Raw genomic sequence first — 24,701 nt, 5'->3', positions numbered from 1 at the left:
TGCTAGTGAATTTGAACTGAATTTTTATTTAAATGTATATCTTCATCTTAAAACTGAGAAGAGGGTTAAGGTATTTTCTATTTAACTTGAATGTGTTAGTAGTGTCTCATGAAATGAGCACAGAGATAGTTCCTCAGAAAGCACAAAGCCCCGAGAATGAGAACGGCTGGCCTTCCCTGGCCTCAGTCTCCGAGGGAGATGGCGCCCACACCCCTGTGATGTCCTATGTAGTATCATTCATTCTGTGTATGTATATGTATATGTTGATGTATGGCAGTCCTTATATCAACATATATATATGAATATTCTATGTACAGAGTATATGTTTTGGAGATCATTAAAATGCTTCCCGTGGCTTCTTAATTTTCCAATATCCAAAACAGATTGTATTTCTATCCCAATTATTTTCTGAAATATGTGAAGTACTGTGTATTTACTGTGCTTATCGCTGACTGAGATAGATGGTCTACATCTTATGTACTCTGTAGATTGTTCATGTTTTGTATGTAACCTTCTAAGTCCACTTAGAGGAGTCAGGACCGATAGATTTCCCGATGCTAGTGTATTTCACTGACGAGCTCATATTTTGGTGAATTGTTCAGAAGCCTCATCTGATTACATGTTCACTAGAGGATTGTATCAGTATCCAGCTCTAACCGGAGGTGTCTAAACATTTTCCATTTATATTTTTAATGAAAAAAAAAAGTAACGAGGCAACGCAAGTGATATGTCTGAGATGTAATTTCCCGATACCACGAGCATGAGACACAGCTGATAGGGCACCGCATAAGAGGCTGACAGCGCCCCGCCTTCCGCTGCTCCGTGCAGCAGCCCCTGACCTGCACGCGGGAGAGGGGGCCCCGTCAGTCCCCAGGGGGTCCCCGGCCCCAGCACACATACCGTCATCTCCTCTGCCACGCCCAGCGCTGGGTCCAGGTCACCTGTTAGGGCTTCTGGCGTGCCCGGAGTGAGGTCGGCCTCATGCTCTCTCTGTGCCTTTGCTCCCGCAGGGGACAAACCAGCAGATCAAGGCCCACGAGGCCAGCTCTGCAGTGCAGCACGTCAATCTCCTGAAGGAGTGGAGCAACTCTCTGGAGAAGAAGGTATGTATGGCGCTGTGTCCCACCTCCATCGATCTTGCATCGTTTGCTCGCGTTACTGAAAGAGGAAAGCCCTTTTTTTATAGTCGTTAACAGTCCAAGGGTAAAAGAAGCAGCAGCATCACAGGATGGTCAAGAAAGGAAATTCTCAGGGCATGATCTCACACTTACACGTGAAGGTCTTTGTGTGGGTTCTGTGTATTCATTGCCAAGCGAGCATGCTATGCTTTAAAAAAAAAAAAAATCACCTGACCAGGCGGTGGCGCAGTGGAGAGCATCGGACTGGGATGCGGAAGACCCAGGTTTGAGACCCCAAGGTCGCCAGCTTGAGCGCGGGCTCATCTGGTTTGAGCAAAAGCTCACCAGCTTGGACCCAAGGTCGCTGGCTCCAGCAAGGGGTTACTCGGTCTGCTGAAGGCCAATGGTCAAGGCACATATGAGAAAGCAATCAATGAACAACTAAGGTGTTGCAATGCACAACGAAAAACTAATGATTGATGCTTCTTGTCTCTCTCCGTTCCTGTCTGTCTGTCCCTGCCTATCCCTCTCTCTGACTCTCTCTCTGTCTCTGTAAAAAAAATAAAAAAAATTAAAAATCATACATGGTTATCTTAGCATCGCTCTGGGACAGGGATTGTCAAACTTCCAGCCCCCCCCCTCCCCCCCCCCCGTCCCGTAAGTGAAGTTGTGTTGGATGCCGGGCCTGGTGCTTTCCGCACTGGCCACAGCCACGGCCGAGTGGGGCAGCTGAGACGAGGTGGACGGCGTGGCCTAGAGTCCATCCTTTCCGGCTCTTACGGAGACAGTGCCAGTCCCGACCGGGAAGGGTGCCTGTGTTCAAGGCTCAGGGAGAGGCAGCATCATGTCACGAGTGCTCCGTGGGCCTCTCAGGCGGCACTGTGGGGGGTGGGGCACTGAGCAGGCCCCCTGCCCTGACAGGCTCACCGCCCTTTTGCCCTTCAGGGGCTGCTTGTGGGCTGGGCCGGCAGCGGCCCCTTCCCGGGACCTGGTTCGTGGGGTGCTGCCTGGCCAGGCTTCCTTTTCAGAGAAGGCGGAAACCTCTGAGCACTGATAGAAGAGTTGTCCTAGGCCTAGGGTTTCTCACGTGGCTCATTTACAGAAATGAAAACTGGATGTGCAGCACACACACACATGTTGGGAGCAGGCAGTGGGAGCCCGAGTGGGTCAGAGCTGCCGGGTGGGCCCAGTGGGAGCCCGAGTGGGTCAGAGCTGCCTGGTGGGCCCAGTGGGAGCCCGAGTGGGTCAGAGCTGCCGGGTGGGCCCAGCGGGAGCCCGAGTGGGTCAGAGCTGCCTGGTGGGCCCAGCGGGAGCCCGAGTGGGTCAGAGCTGCCGGGTGGGCCCAGCGGGAGCCCGAGTGGGTCAGAGCTGCCGGGTGGGCCCAGCGGGAGCCCGAGTGGGTCAGAGCTGCCGGGTGGGCCCAGCGGGAGCCCGAGTGGGTCAGAGCTGCCGGGTGGGCCCAGCGGGAGCCCGAGTGGGTCAGAGCTGCCGGGTGGGCCCAGCGGGAGCCCGATTGGGTCAGAGCTGCCGGGTGGGCCCAGCGGGAGCCCGAGTGGGTCAGAGCTGCCGGGTGGGCCCAGCGGGAGCCCGAGTGGGTCAGAGCTGCCGGGTGGGCCCAGCGGGAGCCCGAGTGGGTCAGAGCTGCCGGGTGGGCCCAGCGGGAGCCCGAGTGGGTCAGAGCTGCCTGGTGGGCCCAGCGGGAGCCCGAGTGGGTCAGAGCTGCCGGGTGGGCCCAGCGGGAGCCCGAGTGGGTCAGAGCTGCCTGGTGGGCCCAGCGGGAGCCCGAGTGGGTCAGAGCTGCCGGGTGGGCCCAGCGGGAGCCCGAGTGGGTCAGAGCTGCCGGGTGGGCCCAGCGGGAGCCCGAGTGGGTCAGAGCTGCCGGGTGGGCCCAGCGGGAGCCCGAGTGGGTCAGAGCTGCCGGGTGGGCCCAGTGGGAGCCCGAGTGGGTCAGAGCTGCCGGGTGGGCCCAGTGGGAGCCCGAGTGGGTCAGAGCTGCCGGGTGGGCCCAGTGGGAGCCCGAGTGGGTCAGAGCTGCCGGGTGGGCCCAGTGGGAGCCCGAGTGGGTCAGAGCTGCTGGGTGGGCCCAGTGGGAGCCCGAGTGGGTCAGAGCTGCCGGGTGGGCCCTGTTCCAGAAGGTCTGGATGCCTCGTTTTCAGTCAGTTAAACCTAGGCAAGGAAAATACACATGTACTTGAATGAGCCAGAAGTTTTAAATTGAAACATCAAGTCTGAATTAAAGCAGTGATTTAGTACAGGTGCTCACGCTGAAGACGCACACACGTGGCTCAGAGGGAGGCATCCGTCTGCGGGCAGGGAGAGCTGTCCGTGAGTCTCTCCTGGCATCCGGTTAGCATGCGGCACTTGCTCTCAGTCATGGTGGTTTTCCTATAAACCTTTTCTTTTTTCTTTTCTTTTTAATTTTTTTTAATTTATTTTTATTTATTTTTTTTTTACAGAGATAGAGTGAGTCAGAGAGAGGGATAGACAGGGACAGACAGGAATGGAGAGAGATGAGAAGCATCAACCATTAGTTTTTCTTTGCGCATTGCAACACCTTAGTTGTTCATTGATTGCTTTCTCATATGTGCCTTGACCTCGGGCCTTCAGCAGACCGAGTAACCCCTTGCTGGAGCCAGCGACCTTGGGTCCAAGCTGGTGGGCTTTTTGCTCAAACCAGATGAACCCGCGCTCAAGCTGGCGACCTTGGGGTCTCGAACCTGGGTCCTTCCGCATCCCAGTCTGATGCTCTATCCACTGCACCACCGCCTGGTCAGGCTAAACCTTTTCTTTTGAAGATTGTGTACTGTCCCTGCCCTCTTAGATATTAAAGGCACAGATCTCAGGGCTTTGATCTCCTCCCCATAGATCCTCATTTACTTAGAAGGTTCGTCCTCTTGTGAAAATGAGTGCTTTGTCCCAGCTGCTCTGGTTGTGAGCAGGACCGCAGTTGCAGGGGTCGTCCAGCACCACTGTCCCCCAGGCTGCTCAGGGCCGAGGCCCCGGGGGCGCCTGGAATGTTCACTCATCAGTATGCCCCCCCCCCCATGTAAGCGTAGCCCTCCCTCACAGCAAAGGGCCTCATTGCTGGGGGCCCAGGACATGCCAGCATGGCCTGCCGCATGCCACCCACGGCTCCGTTCCTGCACGAACCCCATGCAGTTGCCACCAGCCGGCCATGCCGAGCACCTGTGAGCATGAGGGGCGCTGCACGGGCAGACCAGAGGTGCTGATCTTCCCGGGTGCTGCTCGGGGGTCAGCACCTTGGCTCCGTCCGTCGGAATGGGCCCTCCTACCCACCACGTGCTGGCGGTCAGGCGGGCAAAGCCTTGGCTGTACGTCCCGTTTCTCTCCTGTCTCCGGTGGGTCCAGAGCACGGGTGGGACCACAGTAGAGAGGCTCGAGTCTTCTTATGGGGGTTTCTGTCCATGTAGACTTCTCAGGCACAGCCTCGGGCCATTGTGATCATCTGCAGTAGAAACTAGAACGCTTGCGTCAGTTCTGAGAGACTGGTCGTCACGTCCATGGTGAATATGTGGGAAAAGTACTTTGTGAAATGTGGACTTAACCCTTTGAGTGGGACAGACGTTCGTGTACGTCCTCGTGCCTCCTGGCCATCTAGAGTAACGGGAGCTAATTTCAATTTTTGGAAAAAACTCCCAGGGGTCAGTGAGCATGAAAAAACTCACCACGCAAAGGGTTAAACCCCTGTGCACACCTTCTCCTTTGGGAAGGCTTGTGTCAGAGGGGCGTGCGGTGTGCTCGCCAGCACAGGCTGGGCGGGGCGCTCTCCAGGAGGTGTGGGGCTGTCCGTCCGTCCGTCCACCGTGTGGGAGCACCTGCCAGGTTCCCTCCCCATCTGGTTGACGAGGGCAAGTAGGCTCTGCCAGCATGGGGTGGGGTTTTCAAATAAAATACAAAAATCAATAAAAATAAGTTTAAATCAAGGAAGCCCCTAACGAAGGAAATGACAAGTTTATATGGCGTGCTGGGTGTCCCCTGATGTGAGGCACTTGGTCATGCTCAGGTAGCTTGGTTTGTTGCAGAAAAAAGTTGCCATTGTCTTTGGAGACACGACGGAGCTTTTTATCAGAAGGGTTGGTGGCATCGTGTTTTTGGTGTGAAAGTAGAGAGTCCGGGAGCTGTGGCTCGCGGGGAGGTGACGACGCCCTCGGGCAGGACCAGGTGTGCGGTCACGTGTCAGCGTCGTGGGTGTTGAGATGTCATGTCTTAGGAGGGACAGTCGATCGTGCTGTGTGGACTCCCAGGAGACTTTGCAAGTTTTGTGTTCCTTGGTAAATCCATGTTTGTTCCAAAATAAGAGGAACTGATTGTGTCCAGAGGTGCTGCTCGTCTGAGCCTCTCTAGCATGTAAAGGATGTCTGTCTTTAGGCTGGTCATTCTTTAAAGGGCCGATCCTTACCACTCCTGGATTCATCCTGCAATGCCCTTGGGACAGCACATTGGTGACATTCCACTCCTTTGTGAGGGCACAGTGACTTCCAGGGTGGCAGCCATGCCCAGGCATGGGTGGAGACATCTGTGGGTCGAGGAGACCTTTCCAAAGGCCAGATGCCCTGTGTACAGTCCTGTGACAAAGCCTCAAAGGAGTTGCCCTCCAAAACTCACCCTGGGGGCTTTTGCCCGTGTAAGCGGGCTCTTGGGGCTGTTTCTCAGAAAGAGGTTTTGAAGGTGTCAGAGGCAGCTGGACCCACCTGGGGCTGACATGTGTTTGCAGCAAGCGCTTAGCCCTGTGGAGGGGCCAGCTCAGCCCCCGCGGCCCGTCCCTCTGATTGAGGGGAGCGCACTCTCACTGGGCGTGCTCGTTGTGTTGCGAGAGCTTCTCAAAGTGCAGGGTCCGGCCCACGGGTACATGAGGCGTAATGTAGTGAGTGGCAGCTAGCTGCTTTTTAAAGCAAAATAGAACAAAGTAGAAAATATCAGGGTTCATTGAAGGGGATGAGGACAAGCGTGGTTTCGTGATACCTGCTTTTTAGGTACACACACTCACGCGTTCTCTGCGACGTTCCTGGTCAGAATTGGAGAGCCTCTCTGTTGGAGGTCGGCTCGTTTCAGCAGAACCTCGGGAAAGCACCCGTTCTTTCCGAGAGCCAGCCGCTGTGCTCTGCCTCCCCGTTGGGCACGAGGGTGCCAAGGAAGGCGGCTGGCTGGGGTCCCGTGAGCCTACGAGGTGGCCTGCGTGGTGGAAACGTAATAGCTCTCATAGATGTTGTTAATTCATGTTCATACCACCATCTGTCTGCTCAATGGAAGGGCTCCCCTTTCAGGTGTCCCTGCTGCAGAACGAGAGTGTGGAGAAGAACAAGAGCATCCAGAGCCTCCACAACCAGATCTGCAGCTTTGAGATCGAGATCGAGAGGCAGAAGGAGATGCTGCGAAACAACGAGTCCAAAATACTCCACTTACAGGTAAGGGGCCCGAGACTGCGTCCGGGGCAGAAGGCAGAGGGCACGGCCTCCTGGGTCAGAGGGCAGAGGGCATGGCCCCGGGTCAGAGGGCACAGGGCATGGCCTCCCAGCTCAGAGGGCACGGCCTCTCTGGGCAGAGGGCAGAGGGCATGGCCTCCTGGGTCAGAGGGCAGAAAAACATGGACATCCCAGGACAGGGTTTGGGCCAGAGAGAGTCTGTCGGACGGACGGAGGCAAGTGCCCCTCTCGAGTGCAGGCTCGGGGAGAGGGCGGGCTAGCGCGGCCCAGCCAGGGACCCCCCTCCTTGTAGGGCAAGCTCCCCCCCTCTGTGCTTTTGCTTCACTGCTGGAGCCACAAGACTTACAGCCCCTGATTTCAAAGATAAGCCGTCTGTATCATCATTAAGATTTCATGTATGAGTGGTTGTGCATAAAGTTTCACTCCCTAAAGAGAAGTGAGGCCAGACTGTTTTCTCCTGAATTTTCCAGCTATTCCCATTTCCTTAGTCCCACCGTCTGAGCCAGAGGCATCCCCCAGCCTATGCGTGAGCCTTTGCTGCTCAGGAGGGAGGTGGTGGTTTAGACCCCTGGATGGAGCGTGGCTCCCCGTGTCTGTCACCAGCACAGGTCTCTCCTCCTCGGCGCCTGTTGGTCTGCTGTCTGCCGGTCCGTGGGCGCGGGCTGCGCACCAGCACGGTGGCTCTGGGGCGTGGCCAGGCGGGTCCTCACTGCGGGCGCGGGAGACCGTCTTTGTGATCGCTGGGTCCCGGCTTCTCCGAGGATGCCGTTCCTCCCACTTGACCCTGGATGTCAGTCACAGTGCCTGCAGCGATTGCTTCAGGTTTTATTCAACTAATTTCCAGAGATGAGGACAAACATGATGAAGTATTAGGTGGTATCAGAGAAGATGTGAGGCATTGGTGTTGAGTAGACTGGGGAGGACTGCACCCGGTGAAACTCCGCCCCTGCCGAAAGTCCCCGGTGTTCTGCTGCGACCAGGGCGGTCCGAGGGTCCAGAGGGCTGCCTCCAGCACGCCCCCGACGCGCAGTCTGGGCAGCAGTGACTGCTGACCTGCCTCCAGCACGGCCCCGACGCGCAGTCTGGGCAGCAGTGACTGCCGACCTGCCTCCAGCACGCCCCCGACGCGCAGTCTGGGCAGCAGTGACTGCCGACCTGCCTCCAGCACGCCCCCGACGCGCAGTCTGGGCAGCAGTGACTGCCGACCTGCCTCCAGCACGCCCCCGACGTGCAGTCTGGGCAGCAGTGACTGCCGACCTGCCTCCAGCACGCCCCCGACGCGCAGTCTGGGCAGCAGTGACTGCCGACCTGCCTCCAGCACGGCCCCGACGCGCAGTCTGGGCAGCAGTGACTGCCCACCTGCCTCCAGCACGCCCCTGATGCGCAGTCTGGGCAGCAGTGACTGCCGTTGGCTGCAGAGCTGCTGTGTGACCCAGGGCTCAGGCACATGGAAAGGCCCAGGAAACTACCTGCTGTAAAAATACCAGCGGCGGAAGAAAGAATGAGTATGCAGTGAGTTCATGTGAAACCAAACACGAGCATCTAATGAGGGGGTTGGCCCGAAACCCCGGTCAGTTTCTGTGCACTCACCTCCACGTGCAGTGAGGAGAGTTGGCATTGGAGAGCTTAATCATTCTGCTCTGTGTGATTTCTATTTTACAAATTTGGTGACTAAATAAGCCCGTGAAATCTGAGAAAGGGAGAAACCGGTGGCAGCCAGGGCGAGGTGGAGCCCCCCCGCGGCCGTGGTGGGTGCTGCGGAGAAGGGGCTTGCGGGTGCCTTCTCCAGACGAGCATTCGGGGTGCGCTGCGTGTAAGGCTGGGGATCCAGGGGGCCGGGGCGCGGCTGCCCCCTCCTCAGTTTCAGCACGGAGACCTGCCAAGGCCAGTTAAGTGGCACCCTAGAGGGTCACCTAGCATCAGCCAGGAAGGGGAAGTTCAGTTTTTTTCTGACCCCACCAAGAGGTGGCCAGCACTCGCGCGAGCAGAGAGGTTCTGGACTGTGAGGGTCTGTGTGAGACCCTGCGGGCTGCTCTCCTCTCAGACGCGGCGGCGGGCGCTTCCTGTCCCGTCCCGCGCACCCCAACTCCAGCCGAGCCTGGCCCAGCAGAGCACCTTCATGATTTCGTTCTTCATCTCAGAACCCCTCCAAGCTGCCTGGATTTTGTCCAGAAATCCTTGCATGACTGGCCAGTGTGTCACCTGTCACTCCACAGCGCAGAGAAATGGTCTTCTTTCCCACCTTCCTTTCTTGACTGTGGCTCCTCACACCCATCAGGTGTCTGTGTAAATGCCACCTCCTCCAGGAAGCCTTGCCCACCCCCTCCTTAGTGCTCCCAGCCCTGTGCATTGGACAGCCTCCAATGACAGACATGTTATTCTCTGTACAGTTTCACTTCTGGTGATTCTCCAGAGGCCTCTACAATCCCAGCCTCACCAGGCGGTGGCGCAGTGGATAGAGCGTCGGACTGGGATGCCGAGGACCTGGGTTCAAGACCCCGAGGTTGTCAGCTTGAGTGCGGGCTTATCTGGTTTGAGCAAAATCTCACCAGCTTGGGCCCAAGGTCACAGGCTCAAGCAAGGGGTCACTCGGTCTGCTGTAGCTCCCCAGTCAAGGCACATATGAGAAAGCAATCAATGAACAACTAAGGTATCGCAACAAAAAACTGATGATTGATGCTTTTCATCTGTCTCCCTTCCTGTCTGTCCCTATCTGTCCCTCTCTCTGACTCTCTCTGTCTCTGCCAAAAAAAAAAAAAAAGTGTGTGTTAGCTTGCCTGATCAGTGGTGGCACAGTGGATAGACCATCGACCTGGGATGCTGAGGTCCCAGGTTTGAAACCCCAAGGTCGCTGGCTTGAGTGTGGGCTCAGCAGCTTGAACGTGGGGTCGCCAGCTTGAGCGTGGGATCACTGACATGATCCCAAGGTCACTGGCTTGAGCCCAAGGGTCACAGTCACTGGCTCTGCTGCATGTGAGAAGCAAGGAGTGAACCACTAAGGAGCCGTACCTACGAGATGACGCTTCTCATCTCTCTCCCTTCTTGTCTTTTTCTCTTACAAAAAAAAATTTTGAGACACAAACATCAATTTTTTTTGTTCCACTTATTTGTGCATTAATTGATTCTTTTTTTATTATTACTGATTTTTAGAGAAAGAGAAAAGCATCGACCTGTTCCACTTATTCATGCCGTCATTGGTGCATCTCGTATGTGCCCTGACCAGGGGTTGAAATCGCAGCCTCTGATTGTTGGGACGAAGCTCTAACCAGCTGAGCGCAGAACCTGTTTTCCCCAATCAGGAAGACAGCCCAAGTGTGTGCTTGGGGCCTGTCGTCAGGAGGGTCGGGAAGGACCGGGGCTGCAGTCCTCGTGTCTGCGGGACAGTCTCGGGGTGGCGCCCTGTCCACACCTGGTGCTTGGGGCCTGTCGTCAGGAGGGTCGGGAAGGACCGGGGCTGCAGTCCTCGCGTCTGTGGGACAGTCTCGGGGTGGCGCCCTGTCCACACCTGGTGCTTGGGGCCTGTCGTCAGGAGGGTCGGGAAGGACCGGGGCTGCAGTCCTCGCGTCTGTGGGACAGTCTCGGGGTGGCGCCCTGTCCACACCTGGTGCTTGGGGCCTGTCGTCAGGAGGGTCGGGAAGGACCGGGGCTGCAGTCCTCGTGTCTGCGGGACAGTCTCGGGGTGGCGCCCTGTCCACACCTGGTGCTTGGGGCCTGTCGTCAGGAGGGTCGGGAAGGACCGGGGCTGCAGTCCTCGTGTCTGCGGGACAGTCTCGGGGTGGCGCCCTGTCCACACCTGGTGCTTGGGGCCTGTCGTCAGGAGGGTCGGGAAGGACCGGGGCTGCAGTCCTCGTGTCTGCGGGACAGTCTCGGGGTGGCGCCCTGTCCACACCTGGTGCTTGGGGCCTGTCGTCAGGAGGGTCGGGAAGGACTGGGGCTGCAGTCCTCGTGTCTGTGGGTCAGTCTCGGGGTGGCGCCCTGTCCACACCTGGTGCTTGGGGCCTGTCGTCAGGAGGGTCGGGAAGGACTGGGGCTGCAGTCCTCGCGTCTGTGGGACAGTCTCGGGGTGGCGCCCTGTCCACACCTGGTGCACCACCGAGCCGGGAGCAGCACCCGCACGCACCGTCTCACGGGGACAGGGTTTGGTTTCTGTCCCCTGGTGGGATGATGTGGGCACCAGGAGGAGTCCTGCCTCACGTGTGAGCGCCGGCGTGCCAGGTGTGTGAGGCGTGCTGGCCCGGCGCCCTGGCTCCCGCATTGACACTCTCCCTGATGAAACCCCTCGCCTGCAGCTCGGACTCACCCTCCCGGAACGCTGCGGCAGTGGGGCGTAGACCGCGCTGTGAGGAATGAAATCACCTTTGCTGCACTTTGCAGAGAAAGCTTGGTTTAGACCAGCATTCTGCTTAGAAATAGTATCATTTTATTCAAGTAAAAGGTCATTCAGAAATAGCCATTTCCCTCGCTCTGTGGAGACCCTCCTGACTGACCCATCGAGCCTCGTCCGTGCGCATGGCGTGCGCCCCCACGCCCGTGCCGGCTGGCCCGTGTTTCTGGCCTGGAGCTGGGGTTGGGGGAGGCAGCTCAGCATCACCCTTTCTTCCCTGAGGTCCGAGGCTCAGGAGTGACCGTGGCTTGTCTTGGGCCGTGCTGGGGCCCTGGCTCACTCCTGGGTCCACCAGGTGACAAAGCGCACCTCTGACAGCTGTCACCGCCTCTGTCAGGTCTCTGTGACTTCCCTCTCGTCCTTACTGAGCAAGCTGGCTCATACTTTCAGTAGGGACGGTGCATGAGGACAATGACAGACGTGCGTTAGAAGTCGCTTTGGGGAAGGGTGCTCGCTGACGGGAAGAACCCTGTGCCCAGGAGGGAGGCTTGGTGAACTGGTCCGTTCTGCCTCTAGCTGAGCAATTTAAAAGAAAAACAGAGTGACATCAGTGTAGACGGAGGTGTTCTGTAGCAAAGTGCTCTTTCTTTTTTCAGTGTTTATTTTATTGGTTTGAGAGAGAGACAGGAACATCTATCTGTTCCTGCATGTGCCCTGACCAGGGATCGAACCAGCACCTCTGCTGCGCTTTAGAACGGTGCTCTAGCCAACGGAGCCATCTGGCCTGGGCATCCTGACTTTGTAAAAGTTAGCTTAATACCAAGCTTTCTTGGAAAGAAGAAGAACACTACTTTTACCCCAAAAAAGTAACCCGAACAACCATGTTGTTCCTTCGTGGTTAGGGACAGCCAGCAAAGGTGCTGAGAGCTCAGGGTTGTAAAAATAGGCGTCAGAAGGAGAAGTGAACCTGCCCCAGGCCTCACGGGGCTCTGCCCCGCCCCCGGGAGCTTTATTTCAGAAATGCAAATTCCTTTTAGAAGTGAAACCCTTTCTGTCCGGCAGTGGGCCCTGACCCTTCAGGACAGACAGGCCGCCATCCCTGGGGGGTGGTCTCATCCCTCTAGTCCCCGTGAGAGGTGTGAATGGTCTGTGTGTTTCTGGGGGAAAAGGTTTTCTGACTCACTTATTTTTTAAAATGTATTTATCAACAATTAGAGGAAGGGAAAGAGACAGAAGAAGAGAGAAACGGCAACTCACCCCACTCCCTCAGGCTGTCATTGCTTGATTCCTGCATGTGCCCTGGCTGGGGATCAACCCCCTTGGGAAGGTGCTCTGGCCAGGGCATTTTTCTGAATTACTTAAATTAAAATAGCATCCAGTCCGACCTGCCTGACAGATGTGTGGACCAGCAGTGCGGCTTCCCCGTGGCCTGGCGAACACAGGGCACTGAGCAGGGAGCCGTGGGGGAGGAAACCGGGCCCCTGTCCTCTGCCTCGGCCTCCTTGGCTTCACCCAGGGCCCGGAGACTGCCAGCAGGGCCCTTTCCTGCTGCGAGCCCCGTGCTGATGCGCAGGGTGGTGGCAGCTCTCTCCCGGGGTGTGCAGACAGCTCTGGGCGCTCTCTGCAGCTAGAGAGACAGGGCAGTCCCTGCAGCCCTGGTTGGCAGCCAGCTAGGAGGCCGACATTGTTCGGCCCCTGCTGTTGGCTCAAACCTTTAGGGACACAAGCCATCCGACAACCCGATGGGGGTCCATCCAGAGACCCTAGGACAGAGGGATGGGGGTGCTGCACTGCAGTTGGTGGGTGAGGCCTCTCTGAGCCTCAGGCCCCTCGTCACCTGTAGGTCCCGAGATACACCAGGTGTCAGACGAAATGCCGGTGTGAGAGCAGGCCTGGGCTGTCCCTGCCTCGGCGGTTTCTGAGAGTCCTAACCTTTGCCGTTTCGGTGCCTTTCGATTTGGAAGCGAGTGATTGACAGCCAGGCGGAGAAGCTGAAAGAGCTTGACAAGGAGATCCGCCCCTTCCGGCAGAACTGGGAGGAGGCCGACAGCATGAAGAGCAGCGTGGAGTCCCTGCAGAACCGCGTGACCGAGCTGGAGAGTGTGGACAAGAGCTCAGGGCAGGCGGCCCGGAACACAGGTGAGGGCGGGCGGGGCTGGGGGGCCCGGACCCCCGGTGACTGCTGCAGCCCTGACTCATGGTGCCCGGGCTGGCATTCTTCCTGCTGAGGCTGGTCCCCTGCGCCCGAGGCCAGCATGGTAGATGGTAGGGGCAGAGGAGCGCCAGGTGGAGCGCAGGGTCTGCTGGCCAGGGTGCTGACGAAGGCCCAGGGAGCAGAAGGCGACGGGCAGGCAAGGTGAGGGCCTGGCCAGCTCAGCCCATGTGTCCGCTACCGGGAAGTATTCTGGGGCCGAAGGACTGTTCTGAGTGTTTGCACGGAAGGACCGATGGTGGGAGGAGCACGTGGGGTGCACTGCGCAGGCTGAGGACGCGGAGTGGGGGGAGAAGCGGCGGACGCTCAGGGCACAGGCGACCTCAAGCCTCAGGTTGGAGGGCCGAGGACGCCGCCCCTGCCCCCAGCTGGGCTCCCTGTCATGGACCCTGCAGTGAGGTGCCCTGGGGACCCCAAGCTGCTGTCACTGTGGGTGTTGGGGGGCCAGCGCGATGCAGGGACCTGGGGCCTGTGTCCCATTCGTGTGGCGTTTGTCCTTCGCCGGCCGAGAGCCCCAGTGATCTCTCAGTGCTTGGTTCCGATGCCGGTAAGCGTCAGCCACGGCCGCCTTTCCGACGGACACTGACCCTCTCGCCCCTTCTCTCCTCGCCCACCAGGCCTGCTGGAGTCCCAGCTGAGCCGGCACGACCAGATGCTGAGCGTCCATGACATCCGCCTGGCCGACATGGACCTGCGCTTCCAGGTCCTGGAGACCGCCAGCTACAACGGGGTGCTGATCTGGAAGATCCGCGACTACAAGCGCCGGAAGCAGGAGGCCGTCATGGGCAAGACCCTGTCCCTGTACAGCCAGCCCTTCTACACTGGCTACTTCGGCTACAAGATGTGCGCCCGGGTCTACCTGAACGGGGACGGCATGGGGAAGGGGACGCACCTGTCGCTCTTCTTCGTCATCATGCGCGGAGAGTACGACGCCCTGCTGCCCTGGCCCTTCAAGCAGAAAGTGACGCTCATGCTCATGGACCAGGGCTCCTCCCGACGGCACCTGGGGGACGCATTCAAGCCGGACCCCAACAGCAGCAGCTTTAAGAAACCCACCGGGGAGATGAACATTGCCTCCGGCTGCCCGGTCTTCGTGGCCCAAACTGTGCTAGAAAATGGGACGTATATTAAAGATGATACCATTTTTATTAAAGTCATAGTGGATACGTCGGACCTGCCTGACCCCTGACGAGTCCCTGGGGAGGTGGATCGAGCAGAAGGCAACTCCTCCGGGGGTTTGAACCGCTGTCTCCACCGAGGTCCTCGCGCTCAGAAAAGGACCCTGTGGGACGGAGGAAGTGGCGGGAGGCGGCCGCGGGCCGGCGGGAGGAGCCGCGTGAGGACGTTTTCTAACAGACTCGCAACACTTCACTGAAGAATATTTATCCTTTGACCAGATAGATACTGCTGTCAGAGAAGGTTTCCATTTTCATTTTTAAAGATCTAGTTAACTAAGGTGGAAAACATATTATGCTAAACAAAAGAACCATGATTTTTTTCCGTAAACTTGAACAACAACAAAACACACACACAGCTGGGGATAGCTGGACATGTCAGCATGTTAAGTAAAAAGAAGAATTTACGAAATAATAATGCAATTCTGATATATTCATTCTAAAATTCAAGAGTACGATCTTGTTTCAAATATAGCCTATGTCTATTTTTAAGGCCTCATCTGGTCTCTGTTTTAATAATTTGTTTGTCAGAAGACCCTGAAATTACGCCAAGGTCTTTTGGAAAGTTTCCAAAAATCAGATATTTTTTTTTTTTAATAATTTAAAGTTCTTAAGATAATTGTTACTGCAGACATTTTATTTGGAAACGTTGATAGACTTAATATTTCTTGGAAGAAAATGTAAAATATCAAACAGTGGTTATCACTTGTGATAGGAAAGAGAATACCAATCTGTTGTTATTTCTCGTTAGAAATGTAAACCTTCAATATCTGTCGTAGTTAATGACACTACTTCAAAATTACTATGAAAGGGAAACCGCTCATCGATGCTGTGCATCATATTCAGACTTACAATTGTTTTCACCCTAAAATAGGGCATTAGTTGAACTTTGGAGTTCTAAACAAAATCCTGTAGGTTTTTAAAATTGTGCCCCACGTGTTCCGACAAGGTCTCGATTGCTGACAGCACCGACCCTCAAGTGTCCAGGGTCTGGGGGTGGGGGTGGGCAGGTGACCTGGGCTGAAGGAGGCCACAGCAGGTGTGTTCTTCATTCTGTCACATTGCTGCATTCTGTTTAACGATCTCCGATAAGCGACCCCTTTGCATAGAGATGGTGGCATACTTGTCCATGTGCCTTAGTCGTGCATGCTGCTTCTCGACCCCAGCTTCGTGTCCGTGATCCCCAGGAGTGATCGCTCACCAGACCTCTCTCGACCACCAGATCTGTCTCCCGCCGGCCCTCGGCAGCCCCGCCCCTGCCGGGGGAGGGGGGCCGGGCTCCATCCTCGGCTCTGGGGCTCCAGTGCTCGCTTCTCACAGATTCCAAATCTCTTAAGCCCCAAAGGTAAGCCGCCTGGTCCAGGCAGAACCCTCGAGCATTCCAGAGACCGCTGCTCTGGGGGGCCTGTCCAGGCTGACCGCCAGGCCTCCGGGACTCCCGCCCTCGGGGCAGGTGACCTCGGGGGTCCCTCGGCCAAGCCTGCGCCTGCCCAGCCAGCATTCCCTCGACTCACTGTTTACCGTCTCTCAATGGTCCAACTGTGATCAGAAGCCGGAGCCCGCGTCCTGTGCCCTCTGCTATGCACCGCGCTTCATGGGTGCTCTGACCACCAACGGGTGCTACACGTGACAGGTGCTTCTCGGGCACAGCTAGTGCGTGACCCACCGTATCTGTGCCGCTCATCCTAAAGCCGCGCCCACCCTTGGCCAGCTGGGCGCGCACTTGGACTGCCCGCCGGCCCCGGGGCTCCCCACGGCGGCACACCGGCCTGGTGCTGCCGTCCGCCCCGGGCATGCCTTCGCCCAGTGCCTGCTGGAAGTGCTGTCCTCCCGCCCTGCGCCCTGGGCTTCCACAGTGACCTCTGGGGCCCCCCGTGCCGGCCAGGCCTGCGGCAGTCACCGGGCTTAGTCGTCTTGACCTTCTCTCCCGTCCCCACTCCCAGGATGGCTTCGAGGGCGAGTCAGTGTCATTGGCTCAGGAGTCACATGCTCCCACTTGGAGGAGGGACTTCCTGCAGGTGCTGTGAGCCACCGTTCCCTCGAAGCTCTCCCTAACCACCAGGCCCAGCCCTGGTTCTACCCTGCAGACTGGAGAGGGGCATGTACCCGGCGGTCCCTCCCTGGCCTCAGATGGCGTTCCAGGGTCAGGGGTTACCAACAGGGACATCCCCGTGACATCCTCTTCACTATGGGAGAAGCAACATCTTGATCTGGTCAAAAACAAAAAACAAAAAACTCCTTTCCCCTCCCTCCCTGGGTGACAGTCTGTTGGGGTGGGCCGCTTAGAAGCATCGTTCCTGGTCGGGGTCTTGTCTAGATTTGCCCTGGGGGAGGTGATAGGCATCCTGCCTGTGGGACGTGGCTTTGGCAGCTGGCACCGTTCCCTGGGAGGAGGCGGGAACGGTCTCCGGTGGCCTGGTCGTGGTTGGTGGCACTTGAGGGTCTCGGGCTCTGTGGCCACCCCTGCCGTGTGCTCTGGGCCTGCGGCCGGCTACCTTCCCCTCACGGCCTTCTTGGCGCTGGCTGTGCAGTGAGGCCCGAGCACCTGGCCTGGGGCTGGTTCCCGGGCCCTGGCAACAAAGGGTGTCAGATGCAGTGTGATTGGGTCCACTGTCCTATTTACTAAAAGCGACCAAGTCCCAGTACTTGAGAGCCACCAGCGCTGTGTCTCAGCTTCCCTGCCAGCCTCATCTCACAGCAGACACCTGTCGGTGCAGGTGCTGGGCCGGGGGCTGCTGTGAGCCTGAGGGTTGTCACCTGCTGGAGCCCGTTTGCTGGGGCCTTTTTTTTTATAGGCAGGTTGTTCCGTCTCCTGGGGTTCACAGGTGACAGGAGAGCATAGGAGTGTGTGAGCAGTCCTCAGAGCTGTCAGAGAAGAGGGTGGCACTCAGCCAGGGTGAGGCTCGGTCTGCGTTCACTGACTGTACAGGAGGGCACCGTGACGGCTGCTGTCACGGCCCCTGTTCTCAGCTGTTCCTGGCCCTGCCACCCCTGCCGCCCCCACTGCCTGGACAGCTGGCAAAGCGTGAAGCTCTTGGCCAGGCGGCTCCTTCCTGCCTTGTGACCCCAGAGGGCCTTGGCAGCAAAGCCTGCCCCCCTCCTGGCCTCCTCCACCAGGCCCATCAGCTGCTGGCTGATGCCAGTGGTCTCAGGCAGAACTGGTGCCCCCCTGGCTTCCCCTGGACCACTGTGGCCCACCTTGGGGACCACAGGGGACAGGCAGCCTGTCTCCGCCAGGGTCCTCAGCGGCCCAGGGTCAGGGCCACATGCCTTCGTGGATGCGTGCAGTAATCAGCAACACCCCCTTCACTGGTTGGTGTCGCGGTGGGGGTCCCCTGTGGCTGGCCTGGCACCCTGCAGCCAGGGGCCACAGTCTGGCAGAGGAAAGGGTATCTGGATGGACCCTCAAACACAGCCAGGCCCAAGGTGGGTCATTTCTGGGTCAGGCCAAGGGGGGCGAGGAAACAGGCAGGACCGATGTACACCCTGGGCCCAGCGCCTCCCGCCAGGGCCCAGCACCCCTGTCCCTGGAGACTTAGGGAGTGACATGGGCGCTGTCATTCTGTGCCCGTCAGCCACGGCTGGCCCCAGCACCTCCACTGTCTCCCCCAGGGTTGGTCAAGCGCTTCAACCTCGGCCTCCAAAGCGTGTCCCTCTTGCCGGGGGGATTCGTGGCAGAAAGGGCCGGGGCAGAGCTGTGAGTCCTCATTCCTCCTAGACCAGACTTCATTGGGCTGCAGAGATGAGCCGGGGGTCCCAGCGGCCCCTCTGCTTGTTTGAGCCTTTGTGATGAGTGAGGGGTCCACAACCCACACTGTCTTTTTAGCCAGGACCACGGTTCTGTCTCCCTTTGGCCAATCTCGACTAGCTGTGGTTTCTCCAAAGTGGAGTGTGTCCCCCCGAGCCCGCCCGGGTCAGAGGAGGCCGGTGGGAGGCTCCGTTGTCACCAGGGAGCCAGGGCCAGTGCGATGGGGGTGGGGAGGGAGGTGAGACCCAGAGGCATCCTGGGGGCAGCCTGGCCAGGGGCGCCGGGCAGTGCTTGCATTTCATTCTCCTGCTGCTGCTGCTGTGTCCACGGTCAGCCTCGCGACCTCGCGCAGAGACGCGGCGGAGGTCCGGGAGGGCCGTGCCCGCCCGCCGTGCCCGGTGGTTGGTTTTACTATTGCTCAGTCCCCTTAGACAAGTTCAGATAACCTTTAACAGCAAACTCAATGACCTAATTGGTAAACGCAAAAGTGGCATGATTTTCAAGGATTTCTATGAGAATTCTCTGTAGGATACCATCTGTGACAGGGAGTGTGCAAACCTGTGGCACACGGTTGTGTAACGTTTTTTAGAAGTTGCATTCTTTCCCCGAGGGCGCACCTCTTCATTCAGTTCTGTTACCCCAAACAAAGACCAAAGAAGGCCGATCTCTCATTGGACTCTGTACCTAAATCTGCCTGTTTTACAAAAATTGCCATCTGTGGTGACCGCTCGCTGTGAGGACCCATCTTGACAGTGCAAGTGATTGTGACCAGTGATCCACGTCTGTGTTTTTCTGCTCTTCTAAGAAAAAACAACAAAAAAGACCGTGTAAGTTATTGCTCAGCAATAATCATGTTGTTAATACAAGTTAACAACATGTTTAATTTCCTGATAGCATTATGATGTTTTATATTTTTTGTTTACTGTATATCGTGTGTGGTTTTATTTGGTATTTATTTGTGTTTTGAGGTCTTGTAATGTTTTTGTGTTCTTTGATGCTAACGTTTGTAAGAGTGCAGAATGCAAAACCTTTGAAATGCTCAATTGTCTTTATTAGAGGAAAATAAACCTGACTGAGGACCCTGGTTTCTTTATCATGCTGTCTCTCGGGCGTTAGGGACCAGCCACCCGGCTATGGCTCCGGGGTGGGCGCGGGGGGTCTCACGGCTGCTGGACCTGGGCAGTCACTCCAGTGGGCCCACACGTCTTGAAATGCTTCATCATTGAACAAGGGGCCCTGCACTCTCATCTACCCTGGACCCTGCAGGCTGTGTAAGCCAGCCGGCCCTGCCCACGGCCCCGGCCGTCCAGCCCCGCAGGTGTGGGCCCTGACCCTGCTCCCGGGGCAGCGGCAGCAGCAGCAGCGCTCTCCAGCCTGTGGCCTGGTCCAGAGGGAGCAAGGTGTCCTCACTCCTCCGAAGGCCAAGCGGGGCCACAGACCGGGCGTCCCGTCCCAGTTCCCACTCTCAGCTGTGGGACTTCGGGCCCTTGGGGCCTCAGTTTCCTCATCTGTCAGATGGAAGGACCTGCCTCCTTTCTGAAGCAAGGTGATACTAAAAAGCCACCCCGGTGCTGACATCAGGGCTCCCAGCGATGTCTTCGAAGCAGCCGCTTGTGCTAGTGCTCGAGGGCGTACGGCCCACACGGTCTCCCCCTGCTTGGTGTGGCCAGTCATGTTTCTCGAGATGCTGGTGTGTGTCCGGCCCAGCAGGAGGAGGCCTGCATCTCCCCTCAGCCTCACCCGCACTAGTGGGTGTGGGGGCTGCTCCCAGCACTGGTGCAGAGGCCCTGGGACTGCTCAGCCCCTCCCACTGCCCCTGCTCCTCCCCCCCCCCCGCCCCCGTCACCGCCGCAGCCCCTCCCACTGCCCCTGCTCCTCCCCCCGTCACCGCCGCGGCCCCTCCCACTGCCCCTGCTCCTCCCCCCGTCACCGCCGCGGCCCCTCCCACTGCCCCTGCTCCTCCCCCCGTCACCGCCGCGGCCCCTCCCACTGCCCCTGCTCCTCCCCCCGTCACCGCCGCGGCCCCTCCCACTGCCCCTGCTCCTCCCCCCGTCACCGCCGCGGCCCCTCCCACTGCCCCTGCTCTTCCCCCCCGTCACCGCCGCGGCCCCTCCCACTGCCCCTGCTCCTCCCCCCGTCACCGCCGCGGCCCCTCCCACTGCCCCTGCTTCCCCCTCCCACCCCCCACCCCCCCACCGTCACCGCCGCAGCCCCCTCAGCTGCTGGGAATGCCACGCACGTGCCAGCCCAGAGTGCAGGGCCTGGCACGGACCTCTCCAGGCTCACCTCTGTCCAGCGGCCACACTGCTCCTGCTGTCCGTAGGTGGCAGGCCCGCCCCAGAACTCTCCACCCACCTGCAGCCCTGTGGGGGAGCCCAGCACGGGGCCCTGGCTCGTGCTGACAGACCACCCAGGAGCTGCCCTGAGAAGGGCACACAGCCCCAGCGGTCCCTCTGGTGGGGTCTCGAGTCCACGCACCCTTTTGCACTCCACCCACCTACCTGGGGGGGCGCTCGGGCCTGGGGTTCCACCTCAGCCTGGACCACCAGGGGTGGACACAGGTGATGCCCTGGGTGCCCGCGTCCTGTCTTTCCAGCTCCCTTGGCGGAAACTGGGTCCTTTCTGCCTCCCCTCCGGAGCTGTTTTTCCACAGTCCCGCGGGAAAGACCGGCCATGCCGCTAGGAGGAAGAGCGCCTGAGCCCACGGCACCATGGGGACCGGCTGAAGGCTGCAGCCGGCCTCTGTCCTGCATAGAAAGAGCAGCCCCGCCCGGGGCCCGGCCTGTCCTCACCGAGGAGAGAGAGACCTACGAAGGGCTGGGTCCAGCAGCACGGCCAACCAGCTCATGGCCTCAGCCTTGTCTGTGGGGTCGGCACTGGGGACAGTGGCTCTCCAGGGAGACCCCAGTTCAGGCCTGTGGAGCACCGGCCGGCCAGTGGTGACTCCTCACTGCCTCCCTCGCTCCCACGGCTCAGGACATGGGTGTGGCTGCTTTGTCAGAGACAAGGGTGGGCAGGAGCGGGGGAGTTGACCTGGGGGCTGACCTGTCCCCACAGAGTTGAGAAGAACAGAGAAGGGGTGGTTCTCATGGCCCTGGGGGCCTCACTGGGCACCATGGCTAAGAGCAGGTCTGCCCACCCTGCCCCTGGGGCAGCAGGACTGTCACTCACGGGGGGCCCTCACTCCAGGGGAGGTCTGTGACGCCCAATCAGAGGACAGCAAGTGCAGCCCTCACTGAGCTCCGCACGAGGGCCCCTAGCTCTGCCGTGCCTGTCCCTGCCACGTGGCGAAGGCCCAGTGCACAGATCCACCACACGGCGAGGCCGCCAAGCCCAGACAGACACAAGGACCCAGAGGCCGGACGGCCCAAGCTCCTGGGGCCACCGTGCCCAGAGCAGCTGCTCTGGGGGCTTCCCTGGTCACTAGCAGCTCTCTTTGGAACCTCCCATTTCTTCCACTTCCCACCGAGGAAGGTGTCCCCACATGGACCTGGGATTCCGGTGGCCAGCGTGGTCCAGCCATGTGTCACTGCACGTCTTTGCTCCTGAGTCACGGAAGGGACCCTTTGGCAGCCTGGATCAGGATTAATGCCCATCTCCTGCCTGGAATGGGCACCTCTCTGGGCCATCCTCTGATAGCTGGACCCACCTCCAGCCTCTGCTCAAGGTAGGGAGATGGCCACCCCGTAGCCAACTTGCCTTCACGCTACCTTCATCCAGCCTCCAGGGTGTCCACGCCTCTGCCCTGACTGCCCGGTGATCTCGCTGCCCTCTCCAGACAGCACAGCCGCTCTGGGAATGGCCTGCCCAGGTGAGGCCGGAGTGGTCCAGTCCCGTTTCTCGGGGCACAGCCATCCCACCTGTGGAGGCCCTGTCCTCTGCACTGCCCTCTTCCTGTGTCAGGAGAAAGGGGCCCGGGCCCTGGCCTCCCAGGGCTGGCTGCAGTGCCCTGGCTGCGGGGGGTGGGGGGGCAGTTCCCTGAGCCTCCAAGCTGTCCACCCTGAGCACCGGAAGTGGGTCGTGGGGGTGGGGCAGAGCAGTCACTACAGGCCAAACCCGAAGCCAGGGGTCCCCAAACTACGGCCCGCGGGCCACATGTGGCCCCCTGAGGCCATTTATCCGGCCCCTGCCACACTTCCAGAAGGGGCACCTCTTTCATTGGTGGTCAGTGAGAGGAGCATAGTTCCCATTGAAATACTGGTCAGTTTCTTGATTTAAATTTACTTGTTCTTTATTTTAAATATTGTATTTGTTCCCGTTTTGTTTTTTTACTTTAAAATAAGATGTGTGCAGTGTGCATAGGGATTTGTTCATAGTTTTTTTTATAGTCCAGCCCTCCAACGGTCTGAGGGACAGTGAACTGGCCCCCTGTGTAAAAAGTTTGGGGACCCCTGACCTAAGCAGACCCAGTCTACAGGACCACCTTCTTTCCCACTGAGGAGCAAGACAAAGGGCAAGAGAGTTGTGACTCAAGACAGTTTGTTCCTGGTCCTCGGAGGATGGAGCTGCCTGTGAGCCCAACGGGCAGGCCCGGCCGAACTCCAGGACTGAGCAGACCCCCCTCCCTGTCCTTCTGGGTGGGCCGCACTGCTGAGCCTCAGAGGGCAGGTGCCCCGTCCCAGCAGGACCAGCAGGGGTGGCTGGTATGCTCCCTCCCTCCTTCCCAGAGGCTGCTGCCCCTGCCCAGGGAGCAGGGGTGAGAGCGCCCCCAGCCGCGGGCTCCGTCCTCTGTGTGTGAGAGAAGGTGCTGTGGGTGGGTAGTGGCGGGGGAGGGCAGAGTGACCGGGAGGGAGGGGCCCAGGAGTCCCCAAGGCTGAGTAGTCCTCCCTCCCCCACAGAGCTCCACCTCTGCCACCCTTGCCGTCCACTCCTCCCTCACCCCTCCTTCCCTCAGCCACCGTCAGGTCAGCCAGAACCCAGTGGCACACCCACCATTCCTACCCTTCCAGCCACCATAAGCAGTAAGGCCCCGGTCGGCCCCCACCCACTCATGGGCCACCAGTCTGTCCCTGAATAATCAGTTCACCATTTATTTGCTCCACCACCCATAAACCCACTGTGTGCTGCCCAGTGTACCAGGGAAACCTATTCACCCCTCACCCCCTCACCCTCTACCACCCTGCCGCCCACGCGCCACCGTCCCTCCCTGCATCCATCTCTCTGGTTACGTTCTGCCATCCCAGCCCAGACCTGTGCCTCCAACGTCCCATGGTCCGGCTAGTCATCCGCCCCACACTTGCAGCCGGCCCTCCTGTCTACCCACCCGCCCGCCCACTGTCATCATCTCTGCCCTCACCCACCATCTCTCTACCGTCCATCCATCCACCATCATCCACCGTTCAGTCTCTTCCACCATCCAAAACCCACCGCTTTGCTCCACGCCGTCTTTTCACACCATCCGTCTCAAAAAGTCATGTTTGTATAAAGCTATCTCATATTTACATCTAATGTCCACACTTGATCTTTCACCCATCCATCAGCCATTTATCTAATTGCCATTCTTTTTTTTTTTTTTTCTGTATTTTTCCGAAGCCGGAAACGGGGAGAGACAGACAGACTCCCGCATGCGCCCGACCGGGATCCACCCGGCACGCCCACCAGGGGGCGACGCTCTGCCCCTCTGGGGCGTCGCTCTGTCGACCAGAGCCACTCTAGCGCCTGAGGCAGAGGCCAAGGAGCCATCCCCAGCGCCCGGGCCATCTTTGCTCCAATGGAGCCTTGGCTGCGGGAGGGGAAGAGAGAGACAGAGAGGAAGGGGGGGAGGAAGGGGGGGGAGAAGCAGATGGGAGCCTCTCCTGTGTGCCCTGGCCGGGAATCGAACCCGGGACTTCTGCACACCAGGCCGACGCTCTACCACTGAGCCAACTGGCCAGGGCCTAATTGCCATTCTTCTGTCCACCATCCACTGTATTCTCTTCTGTCCGCTACCACCTCCCCTCCCCCATCCATCTGTCCGCACACCGTCTGTGAGCCACCATACGTCCGCTCACGACCACCAACATTCATCTTCCATCCGTCCATCCACTCATCATAGCCCGTCCTGCCGTAACCTGCCACCTCTCTCCACCCACCGCCACAACCTGGTCACTGTCCCTCCATCAACCACACTTTCATCTCCCATCCAACATCCACCAGTCATGACCCACTCCTTCTCTGTCCACCCTCCCTGGCTTACTGTCCACTCATCTGTTCCCTCGCTGTTTCCCATCCGTCTATCCCCAGGACAAATACACTCCGCTACGCCCCATGCACCCGCTGTCCACACACACTGCACGCACGCCAGACTGTCTAAACGCCACCATCACAACCCAACGCGGCCAGGAGGTAGGAGGGCCCTGCTTGAGGAGTGGACACCCAGTCCCTCCCAGCTGATGGGCAAATCAGGGGCTGCCCCAGCTGCAGCAGCGGGGACAGGGGAGGGGAAACCCACAAGTCGTTTATTCTCACCCCCACTTCATGGGGCAAGTGGGTCCTGACGAACCCCTTCTTCCTGGACGCCCAAGGTCCTCAGGTCCTGGAGGGCTGAACGGGAGGGCGGCCCGAGGCCTGAGAGGCACCTCGGAGGAGCCTGGAGACCCAGCCCAGGCGGGTCTGGAGGTAAATGTGTAACCGTCCCGCGGCCCCCGCCCCGCCCCGCCCCGCCGGTCACGCGGGCTCCACGGAGCAAAGTCCCGGGGCGG

The 24,701-nt window shown here is 58.9% G+C and overlaps 2 protein-coding genes and 1 long non-coding RNA gene across 8 annotated transcripts in view; 2 read left to right on the top strand and 1 right to left on the bottom strand.

The window, feature by feature from the left end:
• TRAF3 (TNF receptor associated factor 3) overlaps positions 1-18,711 on the top strand; it is a 128,671-nt gene extending 109,960 nt beyond the window's left edge. For all 6 annotated transcript variants that reach the window (XM_066343945.1, XM_066343942.1, XM_066343943.1 and 3 more), the window contains 4 exons: positions 1,011-1,103; positions 6,404-6,544; positions 12,851-13,025; positions 13,716-18,711. In XM_066343945.1, the coding sequence (XP_066200042.1) occupies positions 1,011-1,103; positions 6,404-6,544; positions 12,851-13,025; positions 13,716-14,287 (981 nt within the window). In that variant the 3' untranslated portion in view covers positions 14,288-18,711. The remainder of the gene's footprint in view (positions 1-1,010; positions 1,104-6,403; positions 6,545-12,850; positions 13,026-13,715) is intronic.
• AMN (amnion associated transmembrane protein) overlaps positions 1-24,701 on the top strand; it is a 145,178-nt gene that overhangs the window by 109,948 nt on the left and 10,529 nt on the right. The gene's annotated exons all lie outside the window — the stretch shown is intronic.
• On the bottom strand, positions 18,695-24,554 carry LOC136377328 (uncharacterized). Its single transcript, XR_010746283.1, has 3 exons — positions 24,469-24,554; positions 20,523-20,768; positions 18,695-18,821 (listed from the first exon to the last, which is right to left on the bottom strand). It is a non-coding gene; the product is annotated as an uncharacterized lncRNA (long non-coding RNA).

The sequence above is a fragment of the Saccopteryx leptura genome, chromosome 6 (genome assembly GCF_036850995.1).
Source record: "Saccopteryx leptura isolate mSacLep1 chromosome 6, mSacLep1_pri_phased_curated, whole genome shotgun sequence".
In the NCBI taxonomy this organism is placed as follows: Eukaryota; Metazoa; Chordata; class Mammalia; order Chiroptera; family Emballonuridae; genus Saccopteryx; species Saccopteryx leptura.
Note: the sequence above shows the minus strand (reverse complement) of the source record. Positions and strands in the feature narration are given on the sequence as shown.